Source organism: Dromiciops gliroides, chromosome 5 (genome assembly GCF_019393635.1).
Source record: "Dromiciops gliroides isolate mDroGli1 chromosome 5, mDroGli1.pri, whole genome shotgun sequence".
Lineage (NCBI taxonomy): Eukaryota > Metazoa > Chordata > Mammalia > Microbiotheria > Microbiotheriidae > Dromiciops > Dromiciops gliroides.
The window spans coordinates 1,776,942-1,803,104 of NC_057865.1; the positions used below are offsets into that span (position 1 = coordinate 1,776,942).

General features: G+C 53.8%; 1 protein-coding gene across 2 annotated transcripts; it reads right to left on the bottom strand.

Annotated features, from left to right (window-relative positions):
- Positions 1–220: 220 nt before the first annotated feature.
- ASNS (asparagine synthetase (glutamine-hydrolyzing)) lies at positions 221–9,999 on the bottom strand. Of its 2 annotated transcripts, none has more exons than XM_043968891.1 (11): positions 9,554–9,999; positions 7,217–7,454; positions 5,915–6,100; positions 5,675–5,776; positions 4,729–4,856; positions 4,068–4,194; positions 3,417–3,523; positions 2,810–2,910; positions 1,429–1,510; positions 1,174–1,329; positions 221–539 (listed from the first exon to the last, which is right to left on the bottom strand). In XM_043968891.1, the coding sequence occupies exons 1-11, from the start codon at positions 9,800–9,802 to the stop codon at positions 330–332; spliced, it is 1,686 nt and encodes a 561-aa protein (XP_043824826.1). In that variant the 5' UTR covers positions 9,803–9,999; the 3' UTR covers positions 221–329. The 2 variants fall into 2 exon arrangements, with proteins under 2 accessions (XP_043824826.1, XP_043824827.1); XM_043968892.1 differs by having other exon boundaries at positions 418–551.
- Between the last annotated feature and the right edge of the window lie 16,164 nt (positions 10,000–26,163).

Sequence of the window (26,163 nt, forward strand, 5' to 3'; positions counted from 1 at the left end):
ACCTCCTGTCCTTTCTTGTGCGCACGCTATCGGTGCACCCTGTGGCCAGATGGAGGGCCCCTTCACATCCACAGCAGATCAAGCCGTATCGCCCCATGCCCCAGAGGATGGCCACGCTGCTGGCCACTCTCTCCTGGGCCATAAATCAACTATGAGATGCCCTAAGAGATCTGCACTGCAAAGGAACTGTACGAAAAGGAACACAGAAAAGGGACGTACGGGCATTTGGCGAAAGTTTTATTGGGCGGGATGCGTCTAGTGCACAGGAGTGCTGGAGCCTGGCCGCCCCCTCCAAGGAGAGCACAGCCTGATCATTTATGTGCAAGGGGCTACTCCTTGGTGGCCGCCTTGTAGTGCGCCAGGGTACGAGCGGAGGGGTCACTGGCCTCAATCCACTTGGGCATCCAGTAATGCGGGAGCCAGTCCGCACGGCCGGGGTAGTGCTTCTCAAACATCTGCCGGTAGTAGAACCCCTCCTTCGTCTTTGGGGTATTCACGGGAAACCTCTGGGCAGCGTTCTCCAGCAGCGAGTCAGAGACCTAGGAGGGACACTGAGTCACAGGCCAGGGATTGGCCGAGGCCTTCAGGAAGATGGAACTAGAGCCTGACTTCCCTGAAGGCGGGGGCTGTGGCTCCTCTGTGTGATGCCAAGCCCAGGAAGGGTAAGGGAGGGTCACAGCCTCCATGGTGGAGCATCACATCTGGCACTTTCTCCTGTGAAATCACCCTTGCCCACCTACTCCTGGAGGCCTGGCTTGCTCTGTCTCCACTTGACTCCCCACTGCCCCATGTGAATCCATCAGAGAATGAGTCAAGTGAACCAAGCAAACCTGGCAAATGTTGTCACTGCCCAGGGATCCCAATCCAGCTAACCATTCTATTGGGAGCCCTGATATTGAGCTCAGTGACGGGCCTGGTGCCAGTGAAGTCCCACAGAAGCCCAGGCTCTCAGAGGTGAAAGGGACAACCACAGCCTACCCCCAAAATCTCCAGTAGCATCCCGCCTCTGCCCCGGCCTGGGATGGTGCCCTGGCCCGGGATGGTGTCCTAGCCTGGGATGGCACCGCACATCTTCCCTGAAGTGAATATCCTCTCTGGTGGCCGTGTTATCAGGTTTTTATTTCCCTAAAAGTCAAGGTGCCGGGTCAGCTGGGGTGACAGGGCCCCTGGTACCTGATGTTCGATGTGTTCCTGGAGGATGGTGAACCAGGACTTCTTGACAGAGGTGAGCCCATCACTGAAGGCTTCTTTGGGCCGCCAGAGAATCTCTTTGGGCAGCAGGTTGGAGGCCTGAAACGCCTCTCTCAGAAGATGTTTCTCCACCCCATTCTGAATGGAAAAAGCTGGATGAGCACCCAACCTGACCTATGCGGGGGGGGGGGGGGGGGTGTGTCGGGGTGGTGTCCATGGCCACACTTGTTCAGGTACCTTTGGGATCCGGAACTCTGGGGGCAGGGACAGGTAATAGGAGGTAAATCTGTGATCCAGAAATGGGACCCGAAGCTCTAGGCTGGAAAGAGAAGGGAGAAGTGGGGACTGAGAGTGCCCACCACCCCTCCCCAGGCCCCTGGGTGAGCCGGCCCAGGAGGGCAGCTGCCCTTGGCACTGGCTGGGCAGGCCAGTGGACTAAGGCCCCCAAAAGGCTCCTGTCTACCCCTCCAGTCTTTGACAGACTCCAGGTCACCCCAGAACCTCTAGCTCCCTGCTCTGACGCTCTGGGGGTGGGCTCTGCTCCAGAGTCCCGGCTCCTTCCCCACCGGCCTTGAACTGATTGGGAGCACGGAGTAGCCACAGTGCAGGGCAGAAGCCTGGATGAGGCACCTACTGTGTGCACATAGGGCACAACTGCCAGGGAAAGCTCCGGAGGCTTCCCCTTGACCAGGGATAGCGTCAGTGTCTCTGGTTTCTCTCCAGGGCACTAGACCCTCCCTGAAGCAGGAACTGGTCCGTCCCTTTCAGCCTCTGTATCCAGTGCCATGCCCGCATCTGGCGCATAGTAGGGCTCCAAAATCTCTGCTGGCCTTCATCCACTGACCTAGCCAAGGCCTTCCATTCCTGGAGGCCCAGGGACAGAGTGGGGTCACCCCCCACCATCATTAATGGACCAGAAACCTTCCAACCCCTAAAAGAGCATTGCTTTCCCCAAGCAATTTCTGCAGGGACTTTTACAGGACAATCGTTCTGCTACTGAGACTTAATGAGGGGCAGCTAGGTGGCTCAGTGGATAGAGCACAGACCCTGGAGCCAGGAGGACTTGAGTTCAAATCCAGCCTCAGACACTTACTAGCTATGGACTACCTGGGTGACTACTTAACCCTGAATGCCTCAAAACCCCAACAACACAACACTTAATGAGGGCCTAGCAGAGAGGCCAGGGTACTATCCTGGGAGTCAGGGGGACCTGGGCTCAGGCCCACCTTGGACACTGGCTGCTACTCGACCCCGGGCAAGTCCCGTCAACAGCCTGAGACTCTACATGCACAACCACCATACCCACCCCTGGGACTTGTCTGGGGCTCAGATGAGTCCCTGGAGCCAAGTTCTTTGTGAACTCCGAAGTGTCATAGAAACCGGACTTGTTGTCGTGCTGTTTGGGTGACACTGTAGACACGGCCTCAGGAGGCCCAGGAGAGCCCCTTCCACAGGTCACCCTGGTCACCTGCGGATCTCCAGAGACTGCCACCAGAGGGCAGCCCTCCCAAGCAGGCTGCCGCTCCCCAAAGCTCTGCCCAATTCTCCCAGCTCAGAACTGGGGCCAGCTTCGCTTTGGACTTTCCTCAGCCCCGCCCAGGAAGGGCCAGTGGGTTACCCGTGCGCAGCTGTGGTTCGGTCAGCACGCAGGACATCAAAGAGATAGAGCTCCTTCAGTAGCCTCTCGCTCTCCTCCTGGGCATCCTCGGCCGATGGCGCCTGTGGCGAGCAAACACAGCGGCACCCCAAGCTTGAGACCTTGTCCAAGAGGGGCCCTGCCCTCCTGCTGCTGCCACTTTGAGATGGGGTGGGAAGGAAGGAGTGGGGGAGGAGGGGAGGGAAGGAAGCACAGGAGAGCTCCTGGGAATGGGTCTTTCTCCTCCCTTTTGCCTCAAGGGGTGATCCAGACCAACTAGAGGCAGAGGTGACAGGGAGGGCTCTGGGACACCAGAGGGTCCCTGGGCTCGGGCCTCTGAAGAGGCCCTCAGTACAGAGCCTTCAATTACCACTGTACCAGGGCAAGACAAGGCCAAGAGCCCAGGGAGATCTGGGTTTGAGTTCTACCTGATACCTACGGGCTGTGTGACCCTGGGCAAGTCACCGCACCTCTCAGTGCGACATCCAGGTCTTTAAGGGTGCTGACCTGCCTCAGCAGAGGGAGTTTCTTAACCTGGAAGCTCCCACCTGGGTCTGGTCCCCCTACCCCGATGCCAAAGCAGGTTTACCTGGTGAAAATAGATATAACCCTGAGTGAGCTCATCAGAGCCTTCTCCGGAGAAGACAACCACAGTGTCTGTGTTCTTCCGGATGTACTTGGAGACCAGATACATGCCTGCGGAGAGAAGAGGGGCTGTCAGCTCGGTGACAAGAGCACAGCCCAGGGGCACCACGTTCTGGGCCAATGGGCTGAAGGCCAGGCTTCTGTGGGGAGGAGAGGCTGCCACCCCAGCCCCATGAAGGCTCACTGGGGCGTCCTGAGGGCCCTCGCTGCCACATCAGGCATCTCTGGGGGTGGCTAAAGAGCTCCCACAGCCAGAGACGGGGCTGTGTCCTGTCCTGCCCCTTTGGGCGCTGCTGCAGAGCAATCACAGGTGGACAAGCTGACACTGTGGATGGGTCACGGGAGGGCACCACCATCAGCGCACTGGCTGAGCCACGCCAGCCTCGCTAGCCAGGCTGCAGTCTGACCCCGCACTGAGGGGATCGCGGCCAAGCTGGCATTCTGGGGGCCCCTGGCAGCTGCTGTGGGGGCCGAGAAGAGGCGGCCCAGGATTTTGCCGGGGACAGGACTCCCCTGGAGGGCACTGTCCGAGCACCGAGAGCACTATCAGTGCTGGTCTCCGTGGCCGTCCCCTTCTTTTGCGGGGGGCTCTCACCAACAGATGCTCGGACGGTGGTGATGTCATAGGTCTCCAGACTGAAGATGACTTCGTCCAGGGCCTGGATGCCCTCCTCTGAGCTGAAGAGGACCTCGTGGTGCTCACTCCCGATGTGAGCCGCCACCTGTACCCAGGAGAACGCCGGATACCGGGAGGACGTGGCACCAAAGCGGCCCCTCCAGCCTCAGCCCTGGGCTAGCCCCTCCAGCATGGCGGGTGACCCCCTCTCCTGCCTCTGGGGGCCCTGAGCACCCCGGCCCTGGCAGAGCTCAACATCTCAGGAAGGTTCTCAGTCCTCTGAGGCCAAACCCAACAAGCTCAGCCACCGCCTGGGCACATAACCAGCTCCTGCTGTGCCACGCTAATTCCCCCCCCCCCCGCACCCACATCACTGCCACGGCCTGCTGTCACCTCTGGAGCCAATCTGAACCCAAGGACTGTCGTCCTGAGGCTCAAAGGCCATGGCTGGAGGGAGGGGAGGGGGGAGGAGGAAAGAGTAAGAAGGGAGGGGGAGGAAGAAGAAGGGGGGGGGGGCTTTTTCATCAGGAACCTTAGTCAAGCCACAGCAGGAGGAAGCCTCCCACCCCGGGGCTCTTCCCGCACTTGGGCATGCTGCCCAGGGTCCCTTCAGGCCGCGGGCCACCAGCTCGGTGCTGACCTTTCGAGCGGCCAACAGGTCTGGGCTGTCTTCCATGCCAATGGCGAAGGTCTGGAGCGGGTAGGAGACGTGGGCTTCCTTCAGCTGCTTCAGCAGGGTGGCGGCCACCAAGCTTGAGTCCAGACCACCTGAGGAAGGGACGCTGAGGGATAAGATGGGGGATGGAGGTGCGGGCGGTAGCAGGGAGCACCAAAGCAAAGGCGCAGATGGTGGAACGTGTGGAGCAGGCACTCCTAAAGCACCTACTGGGCACCAGCAGATGGGCCCGGGCCTAGGGATGCGGTCAGGACAGAAGCCGGTCCTGGCTCCCGAACGAGGTGGGGAACAGACAAACAAATGCCTGTGAATTAGCCAGGTGAGAAGGCCCGGGCTGCCGCCGGGGATCGCCGACTGTGCCATGGCTGGGGGGGCCCCGCTGTGCTGTCAAGTCTGTCGGGAGGGGGGGAGTTGTCTTTGCTCCAGGGGGAACTCTGCAGGGGTGGGTGTTACTTGTGCATTCTGAGAAGGGGCTCACCAGCTTTCACCAGCCCACCCAGGGGGCCTGGCCACCGGCAAGGTGATGGCCCCACCCTAACTGCAAAGGACGGGGTCTGGATTCTAAGCGAAAGGCAGAGGGGAGCCCCTGATGCTTCTTGAGCTGGGCAGGCAGGCGCTTTAGGAAGACAGATTCGGCAGCCTCAGCTGACCCAGCAATGATCCTGACTGCCCTGGAATCTGAAGGCCCTGGGGGGAGGGGAGCAGGAGGAACACAGCCCGGGGCCAGGGAAGAGCAGCAAGGCTGTCCACCCATCTGCCTGACTGTCCTTTTGTCTGACTGTCTGTCCTCTCAGGCTGCCAGGCTCAGGCCTCCCTCCATCCGCTCAAGCTCTCCTCCCATGCACCACCCGCCTGGGACGCCCTGCTCCTGCACCCAGTCTGTGAGCAGGTGCTCCCGCCAGCTCTTCACCTGATAGGAGACAGCCAATCCTGCGGTCAGTCATCAAGCGCTTCCGTACGGCGTGGTCAAAGAGCAGCCGGATGTTACTCTTCACTGTTTCAAGATCAAAGCCTGGGAACAGAGCACAACTAACCCTGGGAACCCGCCTGAGGGGGCGGGGGGGGGGGGCACCTGGAGGTTCCTCAGCCCACCCCCCAGCCCACCTGGAGGCCCCTCGGCCTGCCTCCCGTGCACCCCCTCCTCCGCTACCTGAAGACAGCTTCTCCAGAGGGTCATAGAGGTTGTGGAGCGGCAGGTCCTTGCAGTTGTGAAACTTCACCATCTCCACAGACACCACCTTCCCATTGGTCTTTAAATCCAAGACTTCATAATGGCCAGGAGGGAAGGGGTCGATCTGAAGGTGGGGGGCTGTGGGGTGCTTCAGGCCGACCAGGCCTGCGGGCACAGGGAACACAGAAGAACTTAGACCGGTGAGGATGGCTTCATCCGACACTCCCAAAGCTGATAGTGGCCTTCAGGCCACCGGCCTGCAGGGAGCCTGGCATGTACCCCACAGACCCCAAAGAGCAGGTGGGCCCCAGCACCCCAGGGAGAACGGGAGGAACCCTAGCACGTGGCACAGAGGGCCCTAGCACTGTGGTCACCTTGCTCCCCTGACATTGTGGAACGGGCACATGATGGGGCAAGGGCTCCTTGGACCACCGACTGCAGCCCAGATGCCAAAGGCACCAAGGCTGGGAATGCAATGGCCTTCAGATTACCACACAGCCCCCAAAGAGCAGTGCCCACCAGAGAACCCAGGCTCTGGGTAGGAGACCCTAAGCCCCATGAGCTCCCAGCTCAAGCCAGAAGCTGTTACAGGAGTAGAGAGAGCACTTAATACCTACAACCTGCCAATGTCTCTGAGTCTCAGTTTCCCCCTCTCTCAAATGAGTCGATGACCTCTGAGGACCCTCCCAGCTCTCACACCTAGGCCTTGTTCAGACATAGCTGAACAGGGTGACTTTGAATGGGAAAGAACTGCCCCCCAGAGATCTGGAGGTCAGGACCCTCCCCCCGACCCAGGTCCACCTGCTCCAGGGACCAGGGGCTTGGCTACTTCCATGGCTGTGGCCCGAGGCAGTTATAATCCTTAGCAATGGTGAAACAGAAGACACCCAGACCAAATACACTTGAGGCATCCCATCTTTCAGTCTGTGGCAAACCCTGAACACTACCCACTGAACCACTGAGCTGCCTCTGATCCTGGATCTCAGGACCACCTAACAAGGGGCAAGAGCAGGAGTGGCCCCACCCTGGGTGGGGTGAAAGGTTCCCCTGGGATCCCATGTGTGGTCTGGGCCCAGCCTCGAGAAGTGTGGCTGGTGGCATTTGGGCACCTACCTTCCCGTATGCTCAGGGGGTCTGTTGGACCTTCCCTCAGCTGGGGCACATTAGCCCCTCTGCCCATGCACAGGCACGCGCGCACACACACACACACACGCACATGCACACACACGACAGCTACTCAACCAAACCCAGGAAGCCACCCCTCCCGTGTGCTGATTCTACCTTTGGCCTCAGAGCACACGGCCAGAAAGCCCTCGTCGGTCAGCACTTTGAAGAGTGGCCGGACACCAAACGTGTCCCTCCCGAGGAACACCTTCCGGTTGGCCGTGTCCAGCAGGATGAAGGCGAACACGCCATCCAGCAGGGCAGCCGTCTGCTCGATGCCTCCCTTGTTGTAAAGATGTAAGAGGATCTCCCCATCCACCTGTGTCTGGTACTCAAACCCAAAGTGCTTCTGCAGCTGGGGGACAAGGGGACAGAGAGGGTTGGGTCAGGCTCCATGTCCACCAATCTGGGAGTTTTCTCTGTTCCAAACACCGGCCCCAGCCACGACCCTCGGGGCCCCCTGTCCTGACTGAGGGGCACAGCTGGTCCGGGTCTGGGCTACCCTGGACCTGGCCTCCCTCAAGACCACAGGGACCCCAGGCAGTGGGCAGGGTGTCAGGCCTGGAGTCAGGAAGGTTTCACCTTTGTCTGCCTCAGTTTCCTCCACTGTAATATGGGCAAATATAGAAACAGCACCTGCTCTGCAGGCTTGTGGGGAGCGTCATCATGTGTGAAGGGCTAACTAACTGTGTGGGTCAGCTCCATCGGCCTTGGTAGCCCTGGGCCTCCCCTCTGCTCGTGTAGGCCTGGCACCACCTCCCCCACAGCCCAGCACAATCCCAACATGGGGGCCCAGTAACGAGGTGCCGGTCTCAGAGCCGCCAGGGGCCACCTCCACCTCTGGCACAGAGCACTTAAGCCCAGGGAAGGGCCCCAACAGATTTAGCTCAGCCATTTCTGAGCAGAGGATCCTGGGGAGGGAAGGGGGGGAGGGGGCAGGGGAGTGGAGGGGAAAAGAAGGGAGGGAGGAGGATGAAGGGAGAGGAAAAGGGAGGGAGAAAGCAGGGGAAAGGGAGAGGAGAGGAGGAGAGAGAAGGGAAAAGAGAAGGAAGGAAAGGCAAGGGAGACAGCAGGGGGAAGGGAAAGGAAAGCAGAGGGGAGGGATAAGAAGGGGAGGGGAGGGGAGAGTCCGGGACAGGCTGCACCCGTCCGCAGAGAACAAAGACTCAACAGGCCCGAGGCAGCCCAAACTATCCCAGGGAGGGGCTCGGCGCGGACCTGTGATTGGGCTTGGAAGAGGGCGGGGCGGGGGCGCACACCTCCAAGACGCAGGTGTCGGGGCCGCTGATGAAATCAATCAGTCTCTGGGCACTGGAGAAGCATATGTTCCGACCCGGAAAAGTCAAAATCAATGCAAACGCCCCGGGGAGTCAATTCAGTCAGCCCGACCGAGAGCAGGAAGCCAAATTCAATTCAATAAACATGTATTAGGCGCCTACGAAGGGTGTGCGGGCCCTCGTGGAGTTTACAGTCTAATGGAGGACGAGGACCAAACACTAGGTACAAGGCAAGCTCTACACAGGTTAATGAGGAAGGAAGAGGAAGGAAGGAAGTAGGCACTGGAGCTAAGGGGGATGGAGAAGGGTTAGGGTAGGTGGGATTTTAAGGAAACCAGGGAGGTCCCGAATGCTTGGAAAGGAGAGCGTGCCAGGCCTGAGGACAGCCCAAGGGCATGCCGGGAGCCCAGATGGAGGGTCTTGTTCAGGGAACAGCCAGGAGGCCGGGGGCGCTGGAACGAAAAGGACGAGTCTCAAAGTTAAGTGTGAGAAGACTGGAAAGGGAGGCAGGTCAGTAAGGGCTGTGAATGCCGAGCAGAGCATTTAGTATTGGCTTCTGGAGTAAGGGGAGTGACATGGTCGGGCCCCCGTTTTAGGACAATTACTTTAGCGGCGGAATGGGGAGAGGCTTGAGGCAAGCAAACACCCCATCCCCACGCCAGAAGCTATAGCAATAGTCCCGGCGTGAGGTGGTGAGGGATGAATCCGAGGAGAGAAAAGGGGGCGTTTTTTAAAATCCAGAGAGTAAGGGAGGTGAAATGGACCAGAGATGTGGCAGAGGCGAAATGGATCGCAGCAGTAAGGGAAGTGAAACGGATCAGATGTAGGGGAGGTGAAATGGATCACAGATGTGGCAGAGGCGAAATGGATCGCAGCAGTAAGGGAAGTGAAACGGATCAGATGTAGGGGAGGTGAAATGGATCACAGATGTGGCAGAGGCGAAATGGATCGCAGTAGTAAGGGAGGCGAAAAGGACCACAAATGCGGGTGGCAGGGCTGAAATGGACAGGCCTTGGCACCATATTGGATATTCGGGTGCAAAAGAGTGGGGAACCCAGGAGGATCGTGTCCCGGGGAGGGCTGGGGCCCTCTCCCCCTCCGAGCTGGAGCGGAAGACTGGGGCGCCCCGCGTGAGGGAATGTGACCGCAGCCCCCCACCCCGCCCGCGCTTCCTCACCTGCCGGTGGTTGTAGATCTCGCCGTTGTAGCACAGCCACAGGGAGGGGAACTTCTGCAGGCGCAGGGGCTGCATGCCGGACACGGGGTCCACCACGGCCAGCCGGTGGAAACCGAAGCAGCAGTTGGTGAAGCCGCGCACATTCTCGAAGCGGAAGGCGTCGGGGCCCCGGTGGGCGACCTTCATGGCGCTCAGGCATTGAGCCGACAGGCCCTCGTCGCTGCCGAACAGCGCCCAGATGCCGCACATGGCGGGGACTCAGTTTACCCCTGTTGAAAGAGTTCTCCAAGAACTTGCGGCTGAAGTGAGGGAGGGCGCGGCGTCTGTTGGCCAAGCCGGGGCTGGAGGATGACTGGCCGAGCGCTGAATGAGCCTGGCCGAGGGGATGGAGGGGCGGGCCCAGGCGGGCCGGGGCGGGGCCGCCCCTCCCTCCTTCACTTTCAGCCAGCCCCCCCCCAGCTCCGCCCCCTCCCCCGCCGCTGCCCCACAGCCGAGGTCTGATGCAACGCCAGGGCCCACGTGGAGGAGGCTGCCGAGGGAACACGCTTCCGGCAAGGAGAGATGACGTAAATGGAGGCGCCACCCGCCGCTAGGCCCCACCTACCAAGGAGGTGCGCGTGCGCAACCGGAAGTGAGGATGGGCCGTCGAGGGATTGCTTCCGCACGAACCTCCATGACCCAGATCGGAGGTGAAGTCTCTGCAGTAGTTCCGGTGGCGACCCCATGCTCTCTAGGTCTCCACTGAAGTGCCACAGGGCTCTGTATTTGGCTTTAGGCGATGGGACACATCCGTCAGCGGCTTGGCCTAGGAGGGCTAACCGTTCATAACCCTTAGGTGTGAATAATTGCCTCGGCAAGTAGAAGGGGGCAAGGCGTGAACCGTAACCTGTTCTAGAAAAGAGCTGGGGGTCCTAATGGACCACAGGCTCAGCATGTGTCCACAAGCTGGGGCAGAATGAGAAAGGCCAAAAGCCCGAAAGGCACCTTGGGCAGCAGTAGATGATTAGAGAGAGGTCCCCGGGTCATCCGGGAGGGTCTGATGGAGGAATGGGGGCGTGTCCAGCCTGAAGATTAAAAGGCAATTTAGTAGCCCCAGATTTGGGCCTGAAACCAGAAATGGCTGAGAGCTGGCCAGCATCTGAAAGTGGGGCCGCCCTCTGAGGCTGGACAGCCCCCTTCGGCTCCCCCTCCCTCCTCCTCCTCCTCCCTCTTCCCCCTCCCTCCCCTTCCCTGGGGTCTGCAGGCGGAGGCTGCACGCCCCTCACACCTGCCCCCTCTTCCCTGGGGGTCGTCAGGCAGACCCCCCCCCCCGCCCCTGCCAGGGAGGGGGCCCCTTTCTGTAGATTGATCCAGGCAGCTGCCAGAAGCTTCTACAGGCCCAGATTCTGCCCCGGTGATTCCCCCACTGCCCCGGGAGGGCCCCCCTTCATCCGCTGTGCATGGCAGGTAGATGGCTCCCTGGAGGAGGCAGTGAGGGCCGCAGGGTATCTAGCTCAGGAGCCCACGGAGTTACAGCTGACCGCACCCCTCCCTCACCACAGGCAGGAGCATCGTTATCTGGGTGTTAGAGATGAGCAAGCAGGCCCCTTTTAAGTGACACCCACCAAATATCAGAGCTGAGACTCGAACCCAGGCCAGTGGCCTCCAACCCACTGCGCCCAGAACCCCCCAGGCCAGGGGATGCTGGGGCAGGATCCGTGTGACGCTCCCTTCCGTGGTACTTTGCCAGGTCATCAAGCTCTCCCATATTCCTGCCATCAGAAAATGTGGTCAGCCACCCTGCCTCATGGGAAGGATAGAGCCCTGTGGCCCTCTGCTAGAGACTTCCTTCCAGGTGGGGCCACCACTGCTCTTTGGGCCCCAGGCTAACTTCATGTCAGTTTTTCCATCTTCTCTGAGCACCCCAGCCTTTGAGTGCCCCCCTGTTTCTCTTGGGACCATGCTTTTTCCCACTCCCTGGGCCTGGCTCTGTCTACAGAATTTCAGGTCTCCTGTCTCTGAATGCTTTGATTCCCATTTGTGTTATGGGGGAAATAGAGTGAGGGTTCGGGATAGGGGTTTGAGATAGGGGTTCTTAGGAATTTCTCTTTAAAGAATTACACCCTCTTGCACATGTTAACCTGGAAATTAAGGAAACAATCAATATAGGAGAAAATAAGGTCTTTAATCGGGGCAGAGGAACTATAGCTTGTGCTATCGCAAAGCTCGGAAGCTAGGAATACCCAAAGATGGGGACAGAGGGCAGGGTTTTTAGGGGGTAACAACAAAAAGGGAGCCAAAAGATTGCTCCAGAGTGACTTATAGCTAATTAATGTAAATGAACCTTTGACAAAAGAAATAATAGAACTGCTCCTAAGTTAAGCATAGACATTACTGACTCTGAGTAATGTAGGTGGACCCTTTTTACATAATAACATAAAATCCGGGGAGTAAGGTGGGGGACATTGGGGGGGCGGAGATAAGTTGTTTGGGGGAAGGTCCATAAGTCCATTAAGAGTCTGGAAATGACAAAGACAGTCAGCCCCAGGCAATTCATTTGCCTGGGAAAGAGGGGACTGGGTGGGGAATCAATTCTCAGTAAATTTTGCAGTTCTCACACACAAATAAAATTAGAATAAAATAAGTTTATTTAGGGGCTAGGGAAAGGAAACCAAGAGAGAAATCCTTGGACTTCTCATGGGGAGAAGGCATAGCACAGAGGCATGGCTCTGAGATACCTATCTCCTCAAGCAGGAGACAGGCAGGTGCTTTTATAGAGGACTGATAGGGGTGATCATCTGACTGGAAAGTTCCCCAATTGAGGAAGGACCATCCCCCACAGGTGGTGGCTGGAGGAGTTGGGTGAGGGGTGGATCTCTCAAGTCATCTCTCTCCTCAGGACACAAAGGCAGCAGCCACACCTAATCTTATCTCCCCAGGGGTGGGGGAGACTAGAATGAAGGGTGGGGGTCCCGGAGCTAGCTCAGTCCACTTATCTCTTTAGGTGTCTGTCCTTTGGTTTAGTTTCTCAAGGAAAAGGTTCCTTGATGTACCCCAGAGAACCTCTGAGGTGTGCCCATAACATTGGCATCTCAGCCTAGGCCCGGGCTTCCTAGCCAGCTTCCTCCGCAGTCTAGGACACAGCAGCCCTTCTCCACAGGGTCCCATCGCTTTGACCCTCTCTGTCGGCAAATTACTTTCCTAGCTGGGCGGAGGATGCTTGGAGGAAAGAATGGGCCAGTGTGGCTTCTGACAGGCCAGGCCAGGCCAGGCTAACAAGTCATGAGCCTCCTGGTGGGACTTGGCTGAGCCTTGGCCAAGAAAGCCTGGGACAGGCCATCGCCTGCAGTGATTGTGGATGAGGTAGAGAGATGGGGGCTGGCTGGGCAGTGGCGTGAGGGCCCTCAAAGCCCCGAGAAGGGGCACGAATGTTGTGGAAGGAGGCTGCCCAGGGCAGTGCCCAGCACCGTACTGGGCTGACCAGGATGCCCCAGACAACCAGGAACAACCTCCCTTCCTCCTGGATGGCCTGACTTTCCTTTGGGCAGAGTCACTCTGAGGCTCCAGGCCGGTGTGTGGTGCTGTGGGCAGGGCACCGGTCCTGGAGTCAGGAAGAGGAAGTCAAATCGGCCCTCAGATACTTACTAGCTCAGTGGCCCTGGATAGGTCACTGTCTTCCTCAGCATGCACCTTTCAGAGCTGTTGGGAGGGTCCAATGAGATCATCTTTGGAAAGCACTGGCCACAGCACATGGTGCACAGTGAGGGCTCAGCAAGCACTTCTGCTTTCCTTCCATGCTCAGCACCTTCCCTATGCCCCGCCCTTCAGAGACGCTGGAGGGCCTTAGGGGAGCCCGGTGCCACGCCCCAAGCCTCTTTTCTCTTGACACCGAGGCTTCCCTCAGGTGTGCCCAAGAGAATCAGCAGGGGGCAGATTCACACACATGCCTCTAGCTTTCTCTGCCTTGGGGATGAGTCAGAATTTCCATATACTAGCCAGGCTCTGGACTTGCTTTTCTAGCCCACAGGCACACAAACGGGTCAGGTCTCTGGAGTCCTACTGCCTTCCTTCATCTCCCTCTCAGGGTCCTGGGATTATCACTCAGGAGTTGGGGTGATTCTGTTGTTAGGGACCAGAGACTGGTGCCCCAATTTCATTTTTAAAATTCTTTGATTTTTCCCAATTACAAGTAAAAACAATAACACTCATTTTTGAAAATGTTTGAATTCCAAATTCTCTCCCTCTCTCCTCTTGCTTAAGAAAGCTAGCAATTTGATTAGGTCACATATGTGCAGTCAGGCAAAAATATTTCTATAATCATCATGTTGTGAAAGAAAACAGACCAAAAACCAACCAGACAAGAAAAGTAAAGGTTAAGATGGTCTGACTTAGCACTGGCCCTGGAGTCAGGAGTACCTGAGTTCAAATCCGGCTTCGGACACTTAACACTTACTGGCTGTGTGACCCTGGGCAAGTCACTTAACCCCAATTGCCACACACACACACACACACACACACACACAAAATGGTCTGACTTGATCTACATTCACTTCTCTGGAGGTAGAGAGCACTTGTCATCCTAAGTCCTTTCAGAATTGTATTGCTGAAAAGTGCTAAGTCATTAACAGTTGTTCATTGTACGATTTTGCTGTTACTGTGTGCAATGTTCTCCTGGTTTTGCTCACTCCACTCTGCTCATCATTTCTTATAGCACAGCAGTATTCCATCACAATCATGTATCACAACCCCAGTGTCATTTAAACAATGAACATCAGCCAGTTTTTACAGAGGGATTGATTCTTGCTGAGAAGAGATAGATAGCAAGAACGGAATGACAAGCCTTTCTCCCCAGACTTGGGGAGCACTGTCCCCTGCGGGGATTAAAATTGTCCAACCCAGGGCAGTGGATAGAGCACCAGCCCAAGATTCAGGAGGACCTGAGTTCAAATCCGGCCTCAGACACAACACTTACTAGCTGTGTGACCCTGGGCAAGTCACTTAACCCCAATTGCCTCACCCAAAAAAAAAAATTGTCCAACCCACAATAAAAGAGACTGAGGTATTTATTAAGGGGTCTGTGGTCCCCTCTAATGAAGGGGACCTTGGATCTTCCTCATGATCTGAGATGCCTTATCTTTGTAAGGCTTGATATCAGGTTTGATCTCTGAACATTCTACAGACACATACCTACAAAGTACGGAACCCCATTGGTTGATAGATCTTGCTTCATGAGCCAAAAACGATGCATCAGCCAGAAATGGTATGTCAGCCAGGGGTCTCCAGTTGGGCGAAGCAGGGGGGCATCTCCACTGGCTAAGTGGTCACGACATGGTCACGTTGGACAAGAGAGAGCAGTCTGGAGGTACCAAGGTGGGGGCCTCTGGTCAGCTTCCTGTGATGAAGTAAGTGACTTTCCAAGCTGCAGCTCATAGCTCTTGGGCCTGACATAGTGAATTTATAATCACTATGCCCTGGCACCATATTGAATTGATTATTACTGATTGGAATAGAGTAGGGTCGAAATGAATTCTTTCCCACACCCCTGCACCATCCCTGTCTTTGGCAAGAGTGAGCAGTTTCCAAAAAGGGGCGATCCTGCCAAGTTCACTTCTAAGTGTGGCAGAGCAGATAGGTGAGTGCCCAGGGCCTTGGAGGCTGCCACGCCCAGACATAACCCTTGAAAGACCCTAGCGTGGACCAGGCTCCCATATCTTTGGCACCTGCTACTCTGGCCTTTGAAAGCTCACCCACTTACAGCAATCTCTCCAAAACCCTTCACCTAAAAGCAAAGCAGAACCCTACCCCAGGAGGCCCTTATCTCCCCAACCAGGCCCTGAGCTACACTCTGTAGAGATGGGAAGCTGTCCCTCCCAGGGTGCTTAGAGCCCATAGGAGGACACACCCACCCTGCCTGGATGTCTTGGGGCCACTGATGCTCCCTAAGATAGCCCTCACCCCTGCCATCCCTCCACCAGCAGGCATTACACCACTTCTGGGCACCAGTCATCTACAGCATCTCTCCCTAGGCCTCCTTCTGACTCCACCAGCCTCCTGGGGCAGACCCTCATCACTTCACGCCTGGATCATTGCGGTGGCTGCTGGGGGATGGGGGTCTGGCTGCCTCAAGTCTTCCCTCTTGTCTACCCTCCAGTCAGCCACCAAAGTCTGATCACAGCACCGCTCCCCTCCCTTAACCTCCCTCCTGTGGCTCCCTATCGCCTTCAGGAACAAATACAAACCTGTTGGGCATTCAAAGCCCTCCAGAACCTGCCTCCTCCTGCTTTTCCAGGCTTCTCCCCCTCCCTATCCCTCTTCAATCTAGTAACTCTGGCCCCTGGCTGTTCCATTGTGGGCTACTGTGGCTTTAGCCACTCAAGGAAACCTGGCCTCCCATCCACCCCCCTTACATAAGGGGAGGTGTGTACATGTGCATCTTCCAGGAGCACTGCCACATCCTTAGCCCATCCTTGACAGCCTTGAGAACTTTCTTCTCAACAGCTTCCCAGGGAAGTGTGTGTGTGTGTGTGTGTGTGTGTGTGTGTGTGTGTGTGTGTGTGTGTGTACACACACCTGGCCTCTCTCCTGCATGCCTTGTGTGCCCCTCTTCCCCCTCAGGTGGGATGGTACAGGGGATTGGGACTGAGCCATTTGTCTGCAGCACTGTCAGACTCTTGTAGGATGGGGATCAGGAGAGATCCCTTTGTCGTCCACTTGTCATCAAGAACCTCTGCTACCCGTGTGTGAGCTGTTTATAATAAATCTTTATCACTCACAACACTGTTCCGGCATCATTCTTCAGTATCTCAGGTTACAAAGGAACTTACCCCACTCCAGCCTTTCATGGGACCACCAAGACCCTCTGTCTCTGGGCTCCAGGCATTCTCTCTGGCTGTGCCTCATGCCTGGACCTCCACATCTCTGCCTAATGACCTCCCTGGCTTTAAGTGCCAACTAGAATCCCAGCAGGAAGCCTTCCCCATCCCTCCTCATTCCAGTGCCTTCCCTCTATTAATGATCTCCTATTGATCCTGTCTAGAGCTTGCTTCGCACATAGTTGTTGACATATCATCTCCCAAATTCAACTGTAGCCTCCGAGAGGGCAGGCACTGTCTTTTGGCTCTTTTTGTGTCTGCGGGGCTCAACCCAGTGTTTGGCACAGTTGGCACTTAATAAATCTTCATGGTTGCTTTGCTACAGCCTACTCAGGCCCCCCAAGCCCCACTCCATTGCCTTCTGGCTGACTGGTGGGAGCCTTTTGTGAGGGCCAAAATTTAATATACGGAGCATTATTTGGGTGACTCGCCTTAATATTGGGGTCCCGGAAATATGAGGGACCCTTTTACGTTCACCCTCCCCTCTGAACTGCCCTTTTTAGTTATTTCTCCCAGGCCAATAAGAAAGGAGCCTCTAAGCTTTAGTTCACAAAAGGATCAGATTTTATTACTTGGGAATTAAACAACAAAGGTGAAACTAATAAAAATGAAAGACAAGGAAATAGGAAAAAAGAAATACAGATAAATACTCAACTCTAAACTTAGCCTATGCAATCCCCAGACCATTTCCAATTAAGCTAATTCAAAGGAATTTAGGGTTTTCTGTAATTAACTCACCAACACCTGGACAGTCTACAGTTGTGTGCCACCAGAAGGGGAGAGAACTCCAAGAGAGCAGCTGCCAGAGAGAGAGAGAGCGCGGTCTGGAAGACCTAGCATTCTGGAAGAGCCTCCTCTTCCCTTCAGGGAACATTCAATCTTCCTCCCCCAAAAGGGGAGGTCCTTCAAAAACTGCCTATGGAGAGTTCTCCTTCTGACCTCAGTAGCATATGTAACCTCAGAGTGGGCCAGGTGTGGCCCCTCCCAAATGAGTCAGCCAAAACGGCAATAATAATTTTTACCACACTTTAATTCTTGGAGAATGGGACAGCCCAGAGTGCATCTGTCTTCACAGGGCACAGGCAATAGATAAAGTGACCTTGAGATATAACTTTGAGCACCAATAATAATAACTGCTGGGATTTACACAGAGCAAAGCTGACATGACCTTATGGAAGCCTCACAACCAACCCTTTAGGGAGCTTCAAGAGGTATCATCATTCCCATTTTGCAGATGAGGAAATAGGTTCCAAGAGGTGACAGATATTACCCACACCTGAAAGGAACTTTTGAAATGATCTAACTCTTATGGCCAGAGGGCTATAAAACTGTTCATAAAAATGCTCTAGATCACTATTGATCAGAGAAATGCAGATTTAAACGACTCTGGGGTATCACCTCACACCTATCAGTGGAAAATATAACAAAAATGGAAAATATTGGATGTTGGAGGGGATGTGAGAAAGCTGGGGTGCTAATCCACTGTTGGTGGAGTTGTGAAAAGATCCAATCATTCTGGAGAACAATTTGGAACTGTGCCCAAAGGGCTATAGAACCATGCATACTCTTTGATCCAGCAACACCGCTGCTAGGCTTATATCACCCAAAAGAGAAAAAGACCTGTCTGTATAAAAATATTTATAGTAGCTCTTTTTGTGGTGGCTAAGAATTGGAAATCAAGGGAATGCTCATCCATTGGGGAATGGCTAAACAAGCTGTGGTATATGATGGTGATGGAATATTATTATGCTATAAGAAATGACGAGCAGGATGACTTCAGAAAGACCTGGAAAGACATGTGTGAATTGATATATAGTGAAGTGAGCAGAATCAGGAGAACATTGTGCACAGAGACAGCAATATTGTTGGATGAAGACCTGTGAAGGATTTAACTATTCTCAGGAACACAATGATCCAAGACAATAAAGGACTCATGATGAAGCATACTATCCACCTCCAAAGAGAGAACTGATATTGATTGAGCACAGACTGAAGCAGGCTGTTTTTCACTTTTTCTTTCTTTTTTTCTTTTATTTGAGTGTTCTTATACAAAATGACTAAGAAGGTCATGTTTTACATAATTGCACATGTATAACCCATATCTGATTACTTACCACCTCATGGTGGTGGGGGTGGGGGGAAGGATAGAATTTAGAACTCAGAACTTTAAACAATAAATAATAAAAAATAAAATAATAATAAATCCAATAAAGAAATAAGTAAATACATAAATCTAGTCCTCCTCTTTTAGGTTACTGCCCCTTTCAAAGACCGTTCTGTACTGCACAAAATGAGGATATCTACCCTTGTGCCTTCATCTCACACAGAAAAACAGGCAGACAGCTGGGCGGAGGGCATTTCTCTTATCCCTAATCCCTGTTCTTCCCTAATTCCTAAAATGATTTTACTAAAAGTCGTCTTTGGGGCAGCTAGGGGGTGCAGATGATAAAGCACTGGCCCTGGATCCAGGAGGACCTGAGTTCAAATCCAGCCTCAGACACTTGACACTTACTAGCTGTGTGACCCTGGGCAAGTCACTTAACCCCAATTGCCTTACCAAAAAAAAAGAAAGAAAGAAAATGAAATCAGAGATCTGATTTGAAAAAAAAAAAGTTACTGAAAAGAATAGGAGGCCAGGGCAACACCAATGTAGAAAACAACTTCGTTTTTTAGCTGTGTGACCCCGGGCAAGTCATTTAACCCCAATTGCCTCACCAAAAAAAACAAAACAAAAACAAAAACAAAAAAAAGTCGTCTTCTTTCTCCCAGGACAGTGATACCTCCGTGTAAAGGGAAGCCCTGAGCTCCAATGGCTACAGGTGGATTCCTGCTCAGGCCCCATAGGAGGCCAATGACCTAAACTGATGGGGTCTTACCTGAGGTCCTAAGTATTCATCCAAGCAGGACCCAGAAGGGCCTCACGTCATCCATGGCTGGCATAGTTGGCTGAGGACTGATTTGTGTACAAACTGTATAAATGACAGAGCCAGCAGAACCAAACATGAATGAATCAGTGTTCTCTTAGGAGAACTCAGCCTCTCTAGAGCACTGTTACCCACACGATGGGGAGGATGAGAAGTTCTGGGACTGAAGCTTCATTGGATCCAGGGATCAATAAATTCAAACTTTCAGATCAGTCCCTAATACCAAGCACAGCATAAGTATCTTTGGCATATTAGTCACTAAGTCAGACAATAAAGACTTCACTTTTTTTTTTCAGGGCAATGAGGGTCAAGTGACTTGCCCAGGGTCACACAGCTAGTAAGTGTCAAGTGTCTGAGGTCACATTTGAACTCAGGTCCTCCTGAATCCAGGGCCAGTGTTTTATCTACTGCACCACCTAGCTGCCCCAACAATAAAGATGTATTAAGCTCCTGCTTTGCTCAGGCCCCTGGCTAAGCACTGGAAATAAAAATTAGAAAAAGATAGTTGCTCCATGGGTGGGTGAGCTCTGGGCTGCCTGGCAGGTGTACTAGGTGTCTGCCTAATTTCTCCCCAGCTTTCTGTATTCAGAAAAGCTCACCAATAAATTTTTGCAGAAGCTGGTGCCTGGTCTCTGCGATTCTGTCTTGACTCTCTGACTCTCTCTCTCTCTCTCTCTCTCTCTCTCTCTCTCTCTCTCTCTCTCTCTCTCTCTCTCTCTCTCTCACTGTCTCTCTCTCTCTTTCTCTCTCTCTCTCTTTCTCTCTGTCTCTGTCTCTGTCTCTCACTGTCTCTCTCACTCTCTCACTGTCTCTCTCTCTCTCTTTCTCTGTCTCTGTCTCTGTCTCTCTCACTCTCTCTGTCTCTCTCTCTCTCTCTGTCTCTCTCTCTCTCTGTCTCTGTCTTTTTCTCTAAACAGTCTCTTCGATTCTATCTCTGGCTTTATGTCTCTTTCTTGTGTCTGTCTCTGTCTCTGTCTCTTTTTCTCTATCTCGGTGTCTGCCTATGTCTCTACTCCCTGTGTGTGTGTGTCTCTCTCTGTCACTGTATCTCTCCGTCTCTCTCTGTCTCTTGTACACCAGGTTGAAGTTAGCTTGCGCAGGCAGTCTGGACTGCCCTCCAGCTCTCCTCCGCCGGAGAGTTGCCCCACAGTGAGTTATTTAAATGAGAACCAAAGGGCTACAAACCCAAGGGCAGGACCTTTGGCTTCCTTCCACTTCGTGCCACAAGGAGGCGCCCCTGCCTCAGGGATCACCAGGACCACAGCGGGTTCGCTCACTCACTAGTGAAGATGATCTGAGAGGCTTGGAGGGCGGTCCTGAATCACACCAGGAAAAGCTGAATTTGGGCAAGATTGAGAGCAGGGAGGGAAACTGCTCCCAGCAGCATGGAAGCTGGTCTCGGCGGCCTCCAGGTCGGCCTTGGCTCGCACACCTCCAGTGACGGGGAGCTCACTAGCTTTCCAGACAGACCACGCAATACCTTTAAGCGCTCAGCTCTTCTCTACATCATGCCAACATTTGCCTCTAAAACTGCTGCCCCTTGCCTTCTGGGGGGCGACGTGCGTTACCGGTGAGCAAAGGGTCAAGCCTGGGATGGAGATTGTGGCTCTCATCCCCCCAGTAACGACAACGCGATCAAAAGTTGGGTTGAACCCGATCATGATCCCTAGACTAATCATATCTAAGGGACCAGGTGACTATCCCTCCTTCTGAGGAGAGCAGAGCCCAGCCCCCACCTCCCTCTCCCCTCCCTTGGAGAAGGAGGGAGGGAGAAGAGGCTAGAGGTGTCTACACTGCCTCCCTCTGAGCCACATGATGATGGTTCTCACCACCCACGGGCCCCTCTACACAGGTGAGGTCCCTCTTCATTCCCTACCCAGGTAAAGATGGCATCAGGTGTTTGTGGGTGACCGTTTGTCTGACAGCCTCATCCCACTATTCTTGGGACTCCAGTGTCAGATTGAGAGCCCAAAGCACCCCTGGAGGTCCATCTCGCTCATCATGTTACAGGTGAGAAAACTGAAGCCATCAAGGGGAAGCAATTGCCCAAGACGGGGAACTGAACCCAGCTCTCCTGCCTCCCTACCCAGCCGCCTTTACCACATTGCTATTGACCCCCCACCCCACCCCGGGTCAGGCTCTGGAAGGCACCTGAGGGGCCACTTAGTCTACTTATTAAGCAGCTGCCCCATTCCCCCTTTAGAAGAGGAACGTGAAGCCCCAAGAGGTGGCCACCCAGGTAGTGTGTGTTGTAGCAGAACAGGTGCCTTCATCTTATGGGAGGCATTCAACACCTGCTAAATAGCAGAGGGCTGAGCGTGGTCCCAGGGCTTTCCACTAGAGGGCACCTTGACACGATTGACGAGCTCCTTGCTCATCTACATTGGTTTCTCCAGACAAATCCCATTTCCCCCAGCGTTGGCATTGTTTCTGTGTGTGTGTGTGTGTGTGTGTTTTCATAATTACGTTCTTGAGCATCCCCCATCCCTCCTGGCCTGCCTTTTAGTCCATGGGAGCTTACCTAGTTCTGGGAGGACCAACACCTCTGGTGGGAGGACTGTTCATTCACTTTTGCGGGGGGGGGGGGGGGGGCCGCGGGCATGGGGTGCTCAGGAAGCCCTGGAGGTGTGGGTGCTCAGGGAGGACTAAAACGCCCAGGGTGAGGGCTGTCCTGCTCTTTTCAGGGCTGTTTATCCACCTGTGGAGACTACCTGTCACCCAACTCTCACCTGTGGCTTTAGGAGGTTGTATGTATCACGCACAGCAGCCAGCCCTGGCAAAGCCATCTGAGCAGATGGGCTAAACCAGGTGGAGGGTAACTGAGAGTCCTCAAAGGCATAGGCGAGTTAGACAGACTCTACCCCAAGCAGGTGAGGACCTCCCCTGGCAGAATGGGAACAAGAGAATGATTGGTTCCAACAGCCACGAAAGTGGCTGAAGGAGGAACGGTGGAGCACAGAGTCTGGTCAGACACAGAAGGCCCCAGTGTCATCCACTGTGTGCCAGGCCATCTCCAGTCATCTTGACTTTTGTCCTACCACCAGACTTCAAAGACTTTAGAAGAGAGGGTGAGGCCAGCAACTTTGTCCAGCTCTGCTTCACCAAGTCCAATCACAAGCAAATCACGACATCCCCCCATGATGTCATTGGTCTTAAAAAAAAACTGGGGGACACACCCCCTTGTTTACAAGACGGGCATGAGCTACGTTACCAAATCCTTGGCTGAGATCTACTGTGTCGTCTGGACACCTGACTGAGGAAGTCCAGCCTCAGACACTGTGTAACCCTCAGCAAGACACTTAGCCTCTGCCTGCCTGCCTGAGGTACCTCCCAGGGTGTAGGAGGATCCAAAAAGCTAATATTTACTATTCTAAGCAATGCAAGGATCCAAGACAATCCCAATGACTCTTCCACCTGCAGAGAAAGAGCTGATATTGACTGAACGCGGACTGAAGCCTGCTGTTTGTCACTTTCATTTTTTCCCTTTTATTCAAGTTTTCTTCTACAAAATGGCTAATATGGGAATGTTTTACATAACTGCACATGGATAACCCTCATCTGATTGCTTCCTGCCTTAGGGAGGATGGAGGGGAGGAAGGGAAGGAGTGATAAAATTTGAAATCAAAACTATAAATAAAAATGTTTATTATTTTAAAAACAAAAAAATAATACTTGCAAAGTGTTTTGTAATTTTAAAGCCCTGCATACAATCCTACCTAATGGATTCAGGGGTTTTTGGGGTTTTTTTTGGTGGGGCAATGAGGGTTAAGTGACTTGCCCAGGGTCACACAGCTAGTAAGTGTCAAGGGTCTGAGGTAGAATTTGAACTCAGTTCCTCCTGAATACAGGGCTGGTGCTTTATCCACTGTGCCACCCAGCTGCCCTTAGTTGGGGTCACTTTTAATTATTTTTCCAGCATTGGTGACTGGGACATGCATGAAACTTTAAAGTTGGCCTTTCTCTGATCATTAGTGAACTTCAACTTTTTAAAAATTGCTTATAACATCATGAGCTCTCTCCCTCCCCAAATTCCTTCTTGGGCACGCTGAATCGTCTTTCCTATAGCAGGGCTTCTTAAACCTATTCCACACGAGACCCCTTTTCCCCCAAGAAATTTCTATGCAACCTGGGTATGTAGGTACATAAAATAGGTATTTTTCTATTTTCCTTTTAGTGTTGCCCCCTTTTTCTTGACCCACTATGACATCTTTGATGTCTAGGACACTGCTTTATTTTTGTCTTGGCATCACCAGTCTAGCCGAGTGCCTGGGAAAGCCTTGGCACCAAGCCGCATTGTTAAACAAAGGCCCCTCCTCTCTCCCCTTTTGTACACTGTTTGCTCACCTTCTTTAGCAGCTTACCCAGCGGCGGCTGGATGTGGCTTCTGAGCAGACATCAGTTCCTCAGAAGCCACCAAGCTTCTAGTTGTCCCCCAGCTCCAGCCCCTGGCTCTGGAGTCAGGACCAGGGCACATCCTCAATTGTCATTTTCTTTTGGTCTTGGTTATTTCTGTAGCCCCGGGTCCTCAGGGCGAAGGCTGGACAAATGACTAGATACAAGGTAGGGGTGGGAGCTAGAACTCTTGAACCAGGCTGCTCCCTCTCTCAAGGCAGACGGGCACCTGCTGCTCTTAGAGAGCTGCCCAGGGTCTCACAACCACAATATGCCCAAAGTGGGATTTCAACCCGGGTCTTCCTGGTTTCCTGACAACTCTCAATCAACTCTGCCACATGGATGCATCCAGGAAGCAGATTCCTGTCCCTGCTTTAAAACACCACATCAGCATCAGGTATCATTGCTGTAATCAGTACACTGTGAAAGAAATGCGAAATGCAAACAGTTGCAATTATCTTCCCCCATGGTCTACAATGCCAACAGCCCCATCTCTGCTCCCCAACCCGGGCCTCCTCCCCTGGGAGCCCACCCTCACCTACTCGACCAAGAGCGATCAATTAACCCCTAATTAGTAGCATTTGTAGATTTACGTTCATGATGGAAATTGAACAATTGGCTCTAGAGCTGGCTCCAGTGTGCGCACACACGCGCACGTGCGCGCGCGCACACACACACACTCACACACACACACACACACACACACACAACATACAAACACACCTTTTCCTAGAGAGAGGCTTGGTGCCCCCAGGAAATGGGAGCAGGAGATAACCTGAAGGCGGTGACTAAGAGGCCCAGCAGGTGGCAGCAGAGCAGCACTACGCGGGCACTGTTGAAATGCTTGCTGACGGTTTCGTGGGGGTTCCTTCATAGGCTTTCTCGGGCTCACACATGTGGCTGCCCCGGTGGTAGGGTGGCCGGTCCTGTGGTTTGGGGGAAACATTCCCTGTCACCAAATTTGCTGTGTTGTTCCATTAAATAATGACCTCTGGGGGTGGCTTAGTCCAATCTCAGTGGGGCTTAGGAGCCATCAGTCTACATGGGTGCTGACCACCAAGGGCCTTAACCTGGAGCAGCTGCCTAGGGGCTCCAAAGGGGGTGGGGGCCACTCTTCATCTTCATCATCATCATAACTCCTCAGATATTTCAAGAGCACGTTAGACAGAATTCAACTGCTTCACATTGTCCAATTTGAACCTCACCACCCTGCCCTCCCCCCCAGTCTGAAGTCTATCTAGGCAAGCAATATGGCTCCCAGAGGACTGAGGTGGAGCCCCTGAGTGGCAGCAAGGTCCATGGATGCCCAGGGGCACAGGCAGCAAGTGGTGGAGCCTGGAGGAGGACCTTGGGACACTGGCTCCCAACTAGCCCTCACCGGCGCCTATAAAATCTTGTCCAGCCTATGTCTGGGGAAATGAGAGGGCTGCTTCCGCAGAAGAACGTGGAAAGGAAGGATGTTCTGCCCCTCTGGCCCTTCCTTGACATCGGCCTTCTCTTCTAAGAGGAAGAACCTTTGGTCAGAGAAGGGTGGAACACAAATGGCTAATAGGGAGTGGAAACCCAGGGGGAAATGAGGAGCCTGTGAGAGAGCACTTCCCTGTGCTCAGGTGGTTTCATCTTGTTGCCCTCACCTGGCAAAAAACAAAACAAAAAACAGTCCCTGCCCTCAGGGAACTTACAGTCAACTGGGGGAGACAACATGGACACAGGCAAGGGAAAATGGAAGAGATGAAATAAACCAATGGCCATTTATTTGTTTGTTTTTGTTTTTTTTTTTTTAGTGAGGCAACTGGGGTTAAGTGACTTGCCCAGGGTCACACAGCTAGTGAGTGTTGTGTCTGAGGCCGGATTTGAACTCAGATACTCCTGACTCCAGGGTTGGTGCTCTATCCACTTCGCCATCTAGCTGCCCCACCAATGGCCATTTAAAGGGTAGGCCCTAGCAGCTGGGGAGGGGGTAGGGAATTGAGATTAACTTTGAAAGAAGCTAGAGATTCTGGGGCAGCTAGGTGGCACAGTGGATAGAGCACCGGCCCTGGAGTCAGGAGTACCTGAGTTCAAATCCAGCCTCAGACACTTAACACTTACTAGCTGTGTGTCCCTGGGCAAGTCACTTAACCCCAATTGCCTCACTAAAAAAAAAAAAAAAAGTGAGGATGGAAGATAATCTGGATAGCAGAGAGGGGATGACAGCTCAAAGTAGATCAAGAAAATGGATATGTGATACAGCTGGGGAGGTCTGTTAGGATCCAGGGGTGGAAGACTTCAATGGTCCAACAGGGGAGTTTTTTTCTGAGCCTAGAGGGGGAGTCCCTGTGATCTCCTGACCTTTAGCAGAGAAGGAGGGGGAAGAGATGATGCAGAGGGACCAAGGAGGAGACTGTTACAACAGTTCAGGGGAAAGGAAGTAGCCTGAACTAAGGTGGTAGCAGGAAGGCTA